Here is a 14,727-nt window from a genome sequence, read left to right as displayed (position 1 = left end):
CTCAGGTTGGAACTCCCTGCTCTAATGGACTGATGACATCCTGGACCTTTGTATTTTCTGCTGCAGGCACAACCCGGTCTCCCAGAGAAGGAGAAGTGCCTGGCGTGGATTACAGCTTTCTGAGCGTGAAAGAGTTCCTGGACCTCGAGCAGAGCGGAACCCTGTTGGAAGTCGGCACCTATGAAGGTGAGCTTCACTGCTGCCCTGTGGCATCCCGAGTGCCTTCAGTGGGCCAGGCAGAGTGTTTAGACTCTGGGAAGTCTAAAGAAGAGACTAGTCTGCCTTAATGTGGTGCGTGCTAATAAGATGTGGAAAGGCTTGAGAGATCTCTTTGCAGATAGTTCTCTTTACCTTGTAAACTTTAGGACTGACGTTTTATGTTTTGATATGGACACTTGTACTGCACAATGTGATCTTGTGTTGTTGTTTTTATCTTGAAGAAATGAAATCCTATGTGTACCACTAGTTGGTTTTACCTGGAAGTGTGTCTACACACTTCATAAAGAAACATCAATGAGTATCCCTTCCTCTGCCAGACGCTGCCTGTCTGACTTAGATTCAGTGTGATGAGCAGTATGACCAGAGCTCCTGATTAGTCTTTGAAGTCTGAGGAGTCACATGTGTGCATGCATGTACCTCTGTGTGTATTCGTGTTTCTTCCTGTTGTACACAGAGGACGGTGTGCATTGCATGCTTTTGGTGCCTTGCGCTTCTGTTTCTTGTTATATCTTAATAGATCCTTGTCATGCGGTAATAGAGAACTTCCTGTTTCCCTTTCTCAAATCACCTCATATGAATGTACCATAATTATTTCGTTTTCTCTCTCTGGGTAAACACTTTGGGATATTTTTAACTGTTGAAGATTTATTTTGATTATTTACAAATATTTGCTATTTTTGTTTTTTCAGAGCACTACTATAACATGGTCATTAGTTAAGTTTCCACAAATAAAATTTCTATGTCAAAACGAATTAGGGGAAAAGTTACATTTTATTATCTGTTTGAGGGTTGTATTATAATTTATATAGCTAATTCTCTCCACGTGAGTTTCCCATAGCTGATTTCTAAATATTTTCTTTTTTAATTGACATTCAGGTCCGATATTTCATATATATGTGAGGATCAGATAAGGACACTTGACATACACTTAGAATCCCAGGGCTGGGGACATGGAAATGGAAGGTCATGAGTTCAATACAAGTCTGGGTGCTATAAATGATGCGTATCATTTAACACTGATCATTTGTGTTCGGGATATTCAGAATTCTTTTTACTGACTCTTGAAATATATAATCAATTAGTGGCAGGCACAGTTACTCTATTATGCTATAGGAAATTGGAAATTCGTCTCAGCTAATTGTGTTCGTGTTACTGCTGACCATCTTCTCTGTATCACACACTCCTCCTGCCCTCTGATGGCTGCTATTTTCCTCATTTCTCCTGTTACAGACCTATTGTGTCTCGCGCATGCATGTAAGAACATAAGGTATTTGTCCTTCTATGTCTGACACAGTCACCTAGCCAAATGTCCTCCGTGCTCATCCATGTTGACACCAAGGATGAGTTTTTATTTTTGAAGAGAGTCTCATGTAATCCAGACTTGCATGATACTCAGCTGAAGATGATCTTGAACTTGGTATCCTAATGCCTCCACCTCTGTGGTGCTGAGCTACAACTTTCACCACCCCTTCTGTTTTATGAGGGGCTGCAGAATGAATCTAGGGCTTCTGGCATATTGGGCAAGAACATCCTTAGCCCCAGATTTCATGACTTTTTGTGGGCGAATAATAATCCATTGTGTATATAAATTGTCTTCTCTTTACTCGTCTGTTGATGGACACTCAAGCTGTCGCCATGCCATGACTTGTGAACAATGATAAACATGGGGGTAGTGATGTGTTTTATACTTCGACTTCTGTTTTCTCTTGTATATACATTTTACTTTAATACTTCAAAAATCCCTTTCCTCTGCAGGTTTGCTGTGTGTTACTTTTGGTCCTTTTAGTAATAGCCGCTAGTCTGAAGTGGGACAATACCTTGTTATGGTGTTGATTTGTTTTGATGATGACTGATACTAAGAGAGTTTTAGGTACTTGTTGAACATTTATATGTCTTTAAAATGTTACATTTTTCTGAAACAATTTTATAGCTTGATTATTCTTTGGAGTATTATTTGAAACAGAAGAGCTTAATATGATACAATTAACTAGGTTAAATTCCTAATTTATTCATAATTATATTATGGAGCTCTACAAGCTCTTAAAATGTGTATTGGATAATCATAGAGAAATTTTAAACCTTAAGATTAAAAAACAAAAGGTAAATGGAAAGCTCATTATTGATCTGCCTCCACCCCAGCCTGCCTGACGGCTGTATCCATTGCCTAGCCCACTTTCCAGGTAGGGACTCTAGACTGGGGCTGCCAAATCCATTCATGCCCATGGTGTACTCTGCAGGAAGGGACCCTAAACTCTCATGACCTACTCCACCTGCTCCTGAAATCTGCCTGAGTAGTCCACGTCCTATCCCTAGACTCCACTACAACTCTAACTAACCCCCTTCCCTGCCTGAGAATCATGTGTCTTGTGTAGGCCCTCAGATCCTATTCTTCAGATAGGGGACCCCATGCACACACTGTCAATTCTACCCATTTCTGCTGCCTAACAGGTAGTCCCAAGCAGACTCCTGAGGATTGGCTTTAAGAATCTTCTTCTCTTCCTTCTCTTTCTTCTTTCTTTTTCTCCCCTCCCCCCCCCCTTTTGAGACAGAGTCTAACTATATAGCTCTGGCTGTCCTGAAACTCACTCCATAGACCAGTCCCCCGAGTCTGGGTTTAAAAGTGTGTGCCACTACACCCGATTCATATATATTTTCAAATCTATGACATTGCTACTTTTGATTGTATCACTATTAGAAGCCAAACTAATTACTAGTTAAAATATGACAATTCAGTATCTTATGGAATTCATTTTGGTGGGGTTTTTTTGTAGTTTTGGTTTTTTTTATTAAAAATAGATGTTTTTCATATGATATATTCTGATCATGGTTTACCCTCCCCCAGGCTCTTCTGAGATTCCCCTCTAATTCTATAGAAGCCCTCTCCTATTCTTCGATATTACTCCTAGCCCAAGCTGAACTGGGATTGCTTCTAATATCCTATCAGGCCTCAATAATGAATTGCCCCAAGACTAACCCTTAAACTCTCCTGAAATTAATCTGAAGTCTACATCTCCACAGATTGCTATAGTAGTAAACAGATCTTCAACACCCACTCAACAAAGGGAAGGCAAGGTATCCATACCAAGAGACCTTACCAAAGACCTAATCCCAGATGCTTAGGTCCCATCACCAAAACACAAGTAACATGGATAACCAATCCAATAGGTCACCACCAAAAATCAGCCCTCCTAGGGTAATGGTCCTAAGAAAAGCAACTTAGATGATGTACAAGACAGTGATTTTAAAATAACAATAACAAAATAATTAAGAAATTCAAGGAGGATCTGAATAAATGGTAGAATAAAGATAATGAAAACACGGTTGGGTTGATACTGCCTTCTAAAGCCTCCGCTGTGGGTACACTCGTGTAGTAACATAATAAACACCAAAAGGTTCTCCTTCCTCGGGAGCCTTCCATGTGTCCTTCCACACCCCCTGTGCACTGTCCCCACCCTGTTCTGCATCCTGGGAGGTTGACCTGATGCCCCAAATCAACAGACACCTCAGCTTTGGCCCTAACTGGATTTGGAGGAGCAAAGGCGGTATCTGGAGTCAGGCAAAGGGAGGAGGATTTTCCAGCGTGTTCATTCCCCTCGAGCTGCCCAGCCCAGTCATGGTGGGCTGGTTGTGTCTCTCCTCTCAGGGCCCAGTTGCTGCTGGACATCGCCTTCCAGACAGAGTCCTCTTTTGCTCTCTGGCTTTGAGAGTGGTTGGTGGCTCCCTGCTGCTGGGACAAGCCCAGAGCCATTGCACCCCCCTCTATGGCTTTCTCAAACCCTGTCTGTCATTTACTAAACTGTTCTGAAATTAGGAATTTAGCGTGTTATGCTTCCTTCCAGGGTCTGTTTGAAATTTTATTCCCAATTAACCCATTTTCTCCTACACCCATTAAACCTGTAGTTTGTTTTAAATGGGGAAAAAAAAAGAAAACACGGTTGAATGAAATAATAAAAGCAATTCAAACTGTGTAAATAGAACTTAGTAAGCGAGAAGCTAAGAAGAAAAAAAATGAAATAATACTTTAAAATTTCAGGAATTGAAACAAAAAAATTCATAGAACAGCCTCATCAGTATACTGGATCAAGGAAAAGTGAGAACGTCAGGTCTTGAGACAATTCAGAAGAGTTGAATCATGTAGTCAAGGAATATATTAAATAAAAAAAAAGCAAAAAGTCACAGGCACAACATACAAGGGACTCTAGGACACCCAGTAATAGCAGGAGAGCAGATATATGAGAGAGAGAGAGAGAGAGAGAGAGAGAGAGAGAGAGAGAGAGAGAGAGAGAGAGAGAGAGAGAGAGANGAGAGAGAGAGAGAGAGAGAGAGAGAGAGAGAGAGAGAGAGAGAGAGAGAGACAGAGAGAGACAGAGAGAGACAGAGAGAGACAGAGACAGAGAGAGAGACAGAGAAAGAGAGACAGAGAGAGAGAGACAGAGAGAGAGACAGAGAGACAGACTCGGGTGAAAGACACAGAAAATATTGTCAACAAAATCAAAGAAAAAAACTTCCCTAATCTAGGGAAGGAGATGCCCATCACAACCCAAAGGCATACAGATAAATAAACACAACCAGGAAGAAACTTTCCACATAGACGTGAAAATAGTAAATGTACAGAGCAAAGAAAGGATACAGAAGAAGAGGATGATGATGCGGGGGAGCTATTTCAGTGGAGACCGGAAAACCGGAAGCAGTTATGCAAGCCATAAAAGACATCAGGTACTAGGCCAGACTACCATACTCAGCAAGATTATCACTTGTATCAAAGGAAGAAGGAAAAATTTTCATAATTAAAACAGATTTTAGGAATTTAGGACCACGAAACCAGCTCTACAGAGATGAGGAGAGAAGGTTAAACACACCCAAGAAGGTATAGGAAATAGAACACGTAATTGAAAGATATCTAATGAAATACCATAAAGTAACAGGAATTAGTACATATTGCTCAATAATTCTTTTCTATTGGGGGGGGGGGCATTGAGATAGGGTTTCTCAGTAACTTTGGAGCCTGTCCTGAAACTAGCTCTTATAGAGAAGGCTGGCTTCAAACTCACAAAGATTCGCCTGCATCTGCCTCCTGAGTGCTGGGATTAAAGGCATGTGCCAGCACTGCCTGGCATGCTCAATAATCTTAATGGTCTCAACTCCTAGCAAATACACACAGACTAACAGATTAGAAAATGGGGTACCTTTTTTGTTGCTTCCAGGAAACACACGCCACACTCAATAATAAACACCACCTTAGGGTGAAGTAAAAGGAAAAGATATGAAACTAGAATCAAGTAGAGTAGTCAATCTAATATCTGGAAAAATAGGCTTCAAACCAAACTACTCTGAAGAGATAAGGAGGAATACTTCATACTCATCAAAATATTAATCTACTAATAGAGTATCACAGTCTAACCGTATATGCACCAAATACAGGAACAGACAATTTTATCAAAGAATCACTATTAGATCTAAAGACACAGATTGATCCCACCAACATGGTAATAGTGGGTAGTTTCAATTCCACACTTAGCAGGAGACAAGCCACTGAGGGGAAAGTCTATACTCAGAAACTCTGGAGTTAAAGTACATTGAATCAAATCAACCTACCAGATTACCCATAGAGCATTCCTCCCAAACACTAAAGAATACACTCTCTTCTCAGCAGCCCGTGAAGCTTTCTCCAAAATAGACCACGTATTAGCGCGAGGCAAGTCTTAACAAATATAGAACAAGTGAATCACACCCTGTGTTCTGTGACCATAGAGAATAAAGCTGAATATCAACAGCAGTGGAAACTAGTGAAAGCACACCTGACTTACAGAAACTAAACAGCACACTACTGAATGACAGTTGGGTCAAGTAAGTGATCAAGAAGGAAGTGAATGAAGATGAAAACCCAACATTCCAAAGTCTGTGTGATGTAGTGAAAACCTAAGAGGAAAGCTTATAGTTCCATGTACCTGTGTCAAAAAATCTGAAAAACCTCAAACTAATAACTATGTTGCCCTGGAAGACCTTGGAAAATTCAAAACAAAACAAACCCAAAAGCAGTATATAAGAAGAGTATTCTGGTTATTATTTATTTATTTATTGGTTTGTTTGTTTGTTTATTGTCAGTTTGACACAGCTAGGGTCATTTGGCAAGAGGAAACTTCACCTGAGTAAATACCCCCATCAGACTGGCTTGTAGGCAAGTCTGTAAAAACATTTTCTTTATTAATAATATATGTGGGTGGGCAAAGCCTTCTGTGGGTGGTGCTATCCTCCGGCAAGTGGTCCTGGGTTGTGTAAGAGAGCCAGCTGAGCAAGCCATAGAGAGCAAGCCAGTAAGGAATGTTCCTCTGTGGTCTGGCTCCAGATTCTGCCTCTAGATTGTGGTCTTGATCACTTGCCCTGACTTTACCTTCATGATGGACATTAAGCTATAAAATAAACCAAGCCCTTTCCTCTCTAGTTGGTTTTGATCATGTCTTATCACAGTAATAAAAGAATCAAACTAAGTCAGAAAGATAATCAAAATTGGGGCTGAGATAGAAACAGAAAGAAATAAAACAATAAAAGAATAAAAACAACAGTTGGTTCTTTGAAAAGATTTAACAAGGTTGGCACTATGGTAACCATATTAACCAAAAGAGGGTATCAGGATCCAAATGAATAAAATTGATAATAAGAAGGAAGGCATCACAATATATACTGAAGAAATTCAGAGAAAATCATCAACATACTTTTAAAATTTATATTTCCTTCAACTAAAAAGTCTAAAAGAGATGGATGAGAAAAATATGTGGCCTACCAAAGTTATAATAAGATGAGAGAAATAATGAATAAATAATGAAAATGTGGTATATTTATACAATAAAATATTAAGAAAAATGAAATTATAAAATTTACAGTTAAGTAGATAGAGCTGGAAACAATCATAATCCAGACCCAGAAGGAAACGTGTTTTCTCATTTGTGGATGTTAGCTTTCAACTTTCAGATATGTATGCTTTGCTTGTAATATCCATAAATGTCAGGAAATAAGTAAGGGACTGTGAAAAGACCTTTCAAGGGAAGGGCACTAGAACTCAGTAGTATAGAGGGCTAACAAGTAATAATGGAACAGGAGGGGTTAACATGGGGTTGGATAGAGGAGAAACTTGGGGAGAGATAAATAACAGTAATGATCTTCCAAAAAAATCATTTGGAAATCTACTGCTATAGAAGCTTCCTGAAATATATACATGCACATATATGACAAGAGTTAAAGTGGAGCTACCCTATAACCAGATTACGGTGCCAGGTCTGATCAGGAGCCCACCCAGCTCAGATCCAACAGTCTTTCTCAACCCCAAGGATATCCTGGATTTAACAGGCAGCCTGTGAGTGCTGCTCTGACTTCCCGGCCCAGCAGAAGGGAAGCAAATACTTTCAGAAAATGTCTCATTGTCTTCAAGTGTATTTCTATGAATGCTGGTTGGTTGTTTTAGAACTGAAGTTTTCTAATACACCAATTCAACCCTTTCCACTTCTTTATACATTTTTCTCTGCTTGCTCTCCAGCCTTTGGCCTTTTGCTAGTTTAATTTTACACCCATACGAGAAGGCTCTTCACTTTTTGGAACCAACTAGAGTTTGACTTTTGCAAGCTGAGAGCAAATGAAATTTTTATTAAATGCCAGCTACTGCCCTAGGAGTAATGCTGCTAGATTCCCAGAGGCTTTGCTCTCACCCACTGTCCCTGGACCATCCCTCAACAGTGGCTGTGTCTGGCGAGAGACACTCAGGAGCAGCCGAAAACCACCTGTGCCTGAATCTCAGCCCTGTGCCATGGAGCTGTGTCCCCTCTGGCAAGTCACTTTCTGCTCAGTTACCATTTTCCTCTTGGAGATTACAGTGCTTCCGTGTGAGCTGGCCTGAATGAGGGAGCCATTACAAAGGGCTTAGCTGAGTGCCTGGCACAGGTACACGCCCAGTCAGTGTTAGCTCTGGCATGCAGGCACCACTTAGGGAAATTGCTGCACAGTGTCTTCCCACCTCCTCCTTGTAAGCCAGGGCATCTGCCAGTCCAGTATATGTATTTACTTCCCAGGTTCCCCCCCCCCCCCACCTTTTTTGCCATCTGGAATTTCTTTTGGCCTTGTTGGAACAGGGAAGAGCCTGGTATTACAACAGAGTGCTCTTATTTTCCCTCTTTATACTTCCAGGTCTAAGTTGCTGTGAGCTGAGCAGGCTGAAACTATGAGCTGAAACAGCTCTTCTCCTTAAAAACAAACCAAACTATACAGAGTAGTCTCAAATATGGCATTCAAAATAATTGTATTTGATTGCTTTTTTCAGATAAGTGTTCTCAAAAGCTATGCAATAAAGGCCCCTCAATGTTATGATTTATGGCAGTGTGACCCTGGCAGGTTCCTCTGCTGGTGTGGGGTACAGACAGATATGACATTCAGAGAGAACTTGGGTGTAGAGTTTATTTAATGGGTATTGGGAAGGGCTTTTAAGGGAAAGAGGTTATGGCAGGGGTGGGCAGGGAGAAAAGGGAGGACAGAGAAAAATAAGAAGGGGGAAAGGAGAGGCAGAGGCTGCCTCTTCAGAAGAAGGATAGACAGAGAGAGAAACAGGAGGTGAGAGATCAGCTTGCCTGGCAGGAGGGAGAGATTGGGGGTGAGTGGCGCTTGTCTCTTAAAGGACCAGGGTACCCAGGTGACAGGGCAGGGCAGCAGAATTATAACATTTTGTTTCCTAGCCTATGGTGCTGTTGAGAAGTGGTGGAACTGCTAAAAGATGGAGTCAGTCTAGTTAAAAGGTTTTGGGGACTTCGTATGAAACATGCTGGTGAGGGGAATATTGAGAATGTGGCTTCTTCTTTCTCTCTTTGGTTCTTGGCCGCATGGCATGAACAGATTACTCCTCCATGGCATGTTCCTTTCCCCTGTCCCAATGTCTTGCCTTGCCACAGGGCCAAAACAAGGAAAGAGAGCCATCTGATTATGGATTTGAACCTCTCGGGTTCCAACGGAGCAGGCTGGAGTAAAATGAGGGCAGAGGCAAGTGGATCTCTGTGAGTTCAAGGCCAGCCTGGTCTACAGAGCTAGTTCTAGGACTGACGAGGTGGTGACATAGAGAAGCCCTGTCTCAAAAAAAAAAAAAAAAAAAAGTAAAATGCATTCTGAGAGGGTGTTCTGCAGAATGCTATAGTGTATAGCAGGTGTTGTCTCAAGCAGCCGTAAGAGGGGAGCTTGTGGAAGGTCAGGAGAGCTGCTTGGAGGTAGCAAAAGTCCAGTCATCAGCACCCAAGGCATGACCTGAAAGCAGATTGGCTGTTCAGTGCAGAACAGGTTAGAATGATGACTTGTGGGCAGGGAGTGAAGCAGCCAGGCTCAACTTCCCCAAATTAGTGCTCTCCATTGAGAGTTTTATTCAGGGTACCTCACTCGGTATATTTTCAACTATACCTATGGTAGCCACTAACCTCAGCTATGCATGTGGTACCCACTAACTTGCTGAATCTTCAGACTGAACAGTTGCAAATATTGTCTAGATTTGCTTTTTACTTTATAAATTAAATGTCTGTGTATGTGCCCTGTAGTGGCATTTCAGATGTATTTTAATAAATAAAGACTGCCTGAAGATCTGAGAGTAAGACAGTCCCACTGGTCAGATTATTACAAACCAGATTATGGTAACACACACCTTTAATCCCAGTAGCCACCCTAGTTGCCATAAAAATCTGGTGGTGTACACCTTTGATCCCAGCCCTAGAGAGGAATATAAGATGGGGCAAGACAGCCCTCAGAAGTGTGCTAGGGACTGAACTCTAGTCCTCTGCAAGAACAGCAAGAGCTTTTCATGCTGAACCATCTCTCCAACTGGAACAGTTGAGGTTTTGTGAGTTTTTTTCCTTATTTAACACTTCTTTCAGAGTTTTTTTACAATGTATTTCAATCAGTCTTACTCCCCTCCCCCAACTCTTTCCAGATTAAACCCACCATTTCTACCACACACTCTTGTGTGTCTACCTCCTGCTCCCAAATCCTTCAAGACAAGTTCATGCTGCCCTGATAGCCTTAGGTATGTGGTCTTCCACTAAAGAGTGGTCCATTAGGTTCTCCCTCCCTCAGCTAATGCGCATTAGTAGACCCACATTCAGAATGGTGTGTCCAGCCCTCTTTGTCATGCTGGGATTTGTTCTGGCTTGGGTTTCCACAGGTTTAGTGCACACTGTTGTAGCTACTGTAAATTCATACATGGGCCTATAGCGATGGCTCTGAGGTTAAGGGCAATTACTATTCCTGCAGAGGACCCAAGTTAAGTTCACAGCTTCCAGTGTAGCTCACAATGGCCTGTTAATTCCAGTTCCTGGGAGATCTTATGCCTCTGATCCTTTTGGATATACACTGCCCTCCCTCCCTCCCTTACACACACACACACACACACACACACACACACACACACACAATCACACACACACTAAATGTTAAAAAGAATAACCTTTTTTTTTTTTTTTTGGTTCTTCAAGACAGGGTTTCTTTGTAGTTTTGGAGCCTGTCCTGGAACTAGCTCTTGTAGACGAGGCTGGCTTTGAACTCAAAGAGATCCACTCTGCCTTCTGAATGTTGGGATTAAAGGCGCGCGCCACCACCACCCGGACAAGAATAACTAATAATGTTTAAAAGTTGAATTTTTAAATTCACCACAGTAGCTGGCCACTGTATTTATTTCAGTACCATTTTTGAATAAAAAATTATTCTAGGAGAAGTAAAGTCCCACAGAAGAACCTCAGCAAACCCATATTGAGCTGAATTTAGATCCCCAGAATCCTTGGAAAGCTTAACACAGTAGCACAAATCCACATAAAGCCTGGACACTAGAGGGCATGTGTCTATAACCTCTACACTCTCCCACTGAGATGGGAGACAAAAATGAGAGACCCATTGGAAGCTCACCGACCAGCTAGGCTGGAGTGTACAAGGACGAGTCCAATAGAGACCCTGGTTTGTTTCAAGACAAGATGGAAGTCAAGGACCATCATAACACCTCCCACAAACATGCATGTTCATGGCACACATGCTCCAGAACTCACGTTTATGTGCATGTGTCCATAGATACATCACAGAACACCCTACTCTGCATTTTATCTGGCAGTTGGTGCTGCGGCTAGCTAGAACTGCATGGGTGACGGTAGTAATGACACTTGGTCGAATCTAGAGTGTTAGTGTGACCAAAGAGATGAATTTGGTGATGTGGGGGAAAGAAGAGGCAAGTGGCAGTAATCCTCCTAGCCTCTTGGCTTCTGGATCTGGGTCTGTGTTGCTGACGTGTGCTAAGATAATAAACGCTAGCTGACTGCGGAGAGAAGGGGGCAAGGGGAGCATGTCTCCAAAAAGAAGTGAAGAAATGCTGTAATTGGACCCGGTTTAAGGAGTAGGCAAGGACTCTGTCATGGAACTGTCCTCTCACCAGTTGTAACTGTTGACAGCTGCATGTACTCCCAACAGACTCTCCTGCAAGGCATAGAAGTTGTTAGTGGGGTGTGTCACTGATCTGCTTCACATCTTGAACCAGCTCAAACCAGTTTCTTGTCCTTTTCCTGGACAGACAAAGTATCAAAGCAAATCAGAGAAAATAAAAATAAACCCCTTGGTCTGACTTTCTAATTATGCACTGAGCTAATTTTTTTTTTGATATCATATTTGAAATACAGCAACTGAACTATCCTTGTTGGTTCTTGCTTTTTTTTTCCCCCTCCTGCTGATATTTTTACAATCCTGGTTGCTGCCTTAGTGCCCACCCTTGGGACTTCCCTGGGAGAGCGTTTACAAGGGATGGACTATTCAGTGGGACTGGTTCTGAACATGCCTGCTTTACAAATGCCTCTGGATAGAAGAGACTGATTATACACTTGGAGCGTCGCAAAGGTTTTCCTTCAGCCTAGAAGTGCAGTGCCAGGGTGACATTTGAGACTGGAGTTTTGTGTTGCATATTTCTGCATGCTAATTAGAAAGGGGATGTCAGTGTTCAATAATGGGATTGTTTTGCTTCCTAGAAGATCTGCAGAAAAGCAGCTGCCAGCAGTATACTTTTGGGGGACAGAGATATAAAGTGGGGTGAAGAGAGTTCATGTTTGTCATTGAGGAAAATGAGACCGTCTGGAGTCCTGTTCTTTGGCGGGCCCTGGGAGCCGTCTGTTGTGATAAGCTCTGCTGGCAAACTGTGCTGTGGAATGTTCTCTGTTGATAATGAAAGTCACCAAATGAAACCTGTGCTGTCTTTGGCTTTTCCCTGAATCTGAAGATGGTGAGGCTAGAGCTAGGGAAATTTTATTTAATTTCTTGCTCAGAGATCCTAAGAGATTTCTGGAGTTGAGGTGTATGAGGATGTTAGACACAAACAAATCTATGTTTTAATGCCCCTTCATCATTTACAAATTATGGGCTTTCATCTCCTTGAACTGAAAAATGAGACTACTGGTTCCTTTTGCTGCAAGATAACTATAAATACTAGCTTGTCTCCTCTTTGGTCTCATACTCAAAGTCATGGGTACAGAGGAACATCTAATTACAGGATTTGGTTTATTATCCTTTTTATATATAAATATATGTTTACAGGGTGGGGCATATGGGAAAAGGGATAGCAGAAAGTGCTGGGAGGTTTTTAAATGTCACAATGGCAGAGTAGCATGGGGACGTGCTATTCAGGAGTCACTAATAGAGTGGAAAGACATGCCAAGAGTCATGTCATTTAAACTGCATCTGCAGTGCTGGTGTCTAGGATGATCCTTGGCTGGGGTGTACGTGTGCTGTCACTGCTTGTTCCTTTATACCTTCTGCAAAGTATGGCTGAGTGACACTGTGTACCTCATAGACTGTGGCAGCCCTCGGGGAACACAGACGTGCACAGAAACAGCAGTGGCTACTGCCACAGAGAATTTATAACCCAGAAGTGAGAACCGATGTGAAGTCAAACCACTCCATACATGCGGCGGAAGACGTTAGAAAAGGAGCGGTGTGTGTCCCCCGTTAACACAGCTGGGCTGATCAGAGTGTGGCTTCGATCCAGCCTGTGGGATCACAGATAATGCCCTGAGGACAGGTACTAGTAAGGATGAGGGACAAAGGGAAGGGTGGGTACAAGAGCCATGAGCTGTTGAGGGGGCCCAGTTTGAGGGGCTACTGAATGGAGCCCTGTGGAGTCAGAGAGAGAGCATGCAGAAGGCAGTAGACCAGCCTGGAGAGTGGGTGGGGCCAGAGGCCGCAGGGCCATGAGGCCAGGGCAAAACCAGGTGAGCTGGATGTCTGTGTTCACAGAGCATATAGATGTCTCTCTGTGCTCGTAGAGGAGAGTGGAGGTTTTATAACACTACCTCCAAAAGGAGAAGGGATCTTCGTCCACTTGCAGTTGACACTGCCCTCATTGGAAACGTTTTGTCTGTGTTTCACTCAGGGAATGCCACTATTGCCCTGGGCTTTTGGTTATTTTCCAATGCTTAGCTTTAGAACAGAAAAGGGTTTTCTCGTGCTGAACCAACAGTGGCACCCTACAAGAACCCTCTGTGCTCCTCTCCTACAAAAGGGGGGATGGTTTTCTCTGTCTGAACATGGAGACCCTGAGGTGCAGCAGAATCACCTGGACACTGGTTGGAATCTTGCATTATCAGGCCAACCCTCACCTATTGGACCAGCATCTGTAATTAATGTTCCTAGGCTGCTGTTTGCCTGCTGAAGTTTCACAACACTGATATTGGCTGTGTAAAGGGATTTGTTTCTTTATGTCTTACTGTTAATATGTAGCTTAGTGCTTAGAATAAAGATTCTCTCCAAGGATAGAAATGAAATTATAACTTTGTGTAAGTTGAGAAGCTGCACAGATTTGATTCATTCCTGCTGAAAATCCAGGCATAGTACAGTCTTCCTTAAATGTTTCATAAAACTTTTAAACATTGATTTGCAGCCCTCATTAATTCATAAGTGTGAGTTAAAAACTATTTTCTTTGGCTTTGGTCATGGCACATAGATTGTGCCTGTTAATTAAGGCCAAGCCTTACCTTCCTCTTTCCCTGCCTTCCCTTTCTTCCCTCCCCACCACCCCTGTTGGATTTTATTGAAGAACCTGTTCTGAAAATAGCAGAGAGGAAGAGAAATACATTCCCACTTGGGCTGGAGCCCGGGAACCTCAGGAAGTGTCTGTTGGGTAACGTGGAGACTGTGGGACAGCCAGGTTCAGGGCTCATAGGAACGATGCAACCTGCCAAGCAATAACCGTAATTAATTGTCTGATCATTTGCAGTACCTCAGTTATTTCTGTCCTTCACACAGAGTCTCCTGTATATGCTGCATGTTCTCTGCAAGGTCTGTGCTTCTGCCTCGGCTGGACTTGGCCTACTTAGATCACACTGGAAGTTCTTGGAAAGATGGAGTTTTTTTGTTTTTGTTTGTTTGTTTGCTTGTTTTTGTTTGCTTGTTTTTTGTTTGTTTGGTTGGGTTTTTTTTTTTTTTTTTTTTGGAAGGCACAGTTTCAAAGAGGCAACAGAGTCCTGG

General features: G+C 42.4%; 1 protein-coding gene across 23 annotated transcripts in view; it reads left to right on the top strand.

Annotated features, from left to right (window-relative positions):
- The window catches only part of Magi1 (membrane associated guanylate kinase, WW and PDZ domain containing 1), a 602,777-nt gene that overhangs the window by 464,989 nt on the left and 123,061 nt on the right, over positions 1–14,727 (top strand). For all 23 annotated transcript variants that reach the window (XM_050160299.1, XM_050160295.1, XM_050160291.1 and 20 more), the window contains one exon: positions 67–186. In XM_050160299.1, the coding sequence (XP_050016256.1) occupies positions 67–186 (120 nt within the window). The remainder of the gene's footprint in view (positions 1–66; positions 187–14,727) is intronic.

The sequence above is a fragment of the Alexandromys fortis genome, unplaced genomic scaffold (genome assembly GCF_014885135.2).
Source record: "Alexandromys fortis isolate MF-2015 unplaced genomic scaffold, M_Fortis_MF-2015_v1.1 scaffold_111, whole genome shotgun sequence".
Taxonomy (NCBI): domain Eukaryota; kingdom Metazoa; phylum Chordata; class Mammalia; order Rodentia; family Cricetidae; genus Alexandromys; species Alexandromys fortis.
Note: the sequence above shows the minus strand (reverse complement) of the source record. Positions and strands in the feature narration are given on the sequence as shown.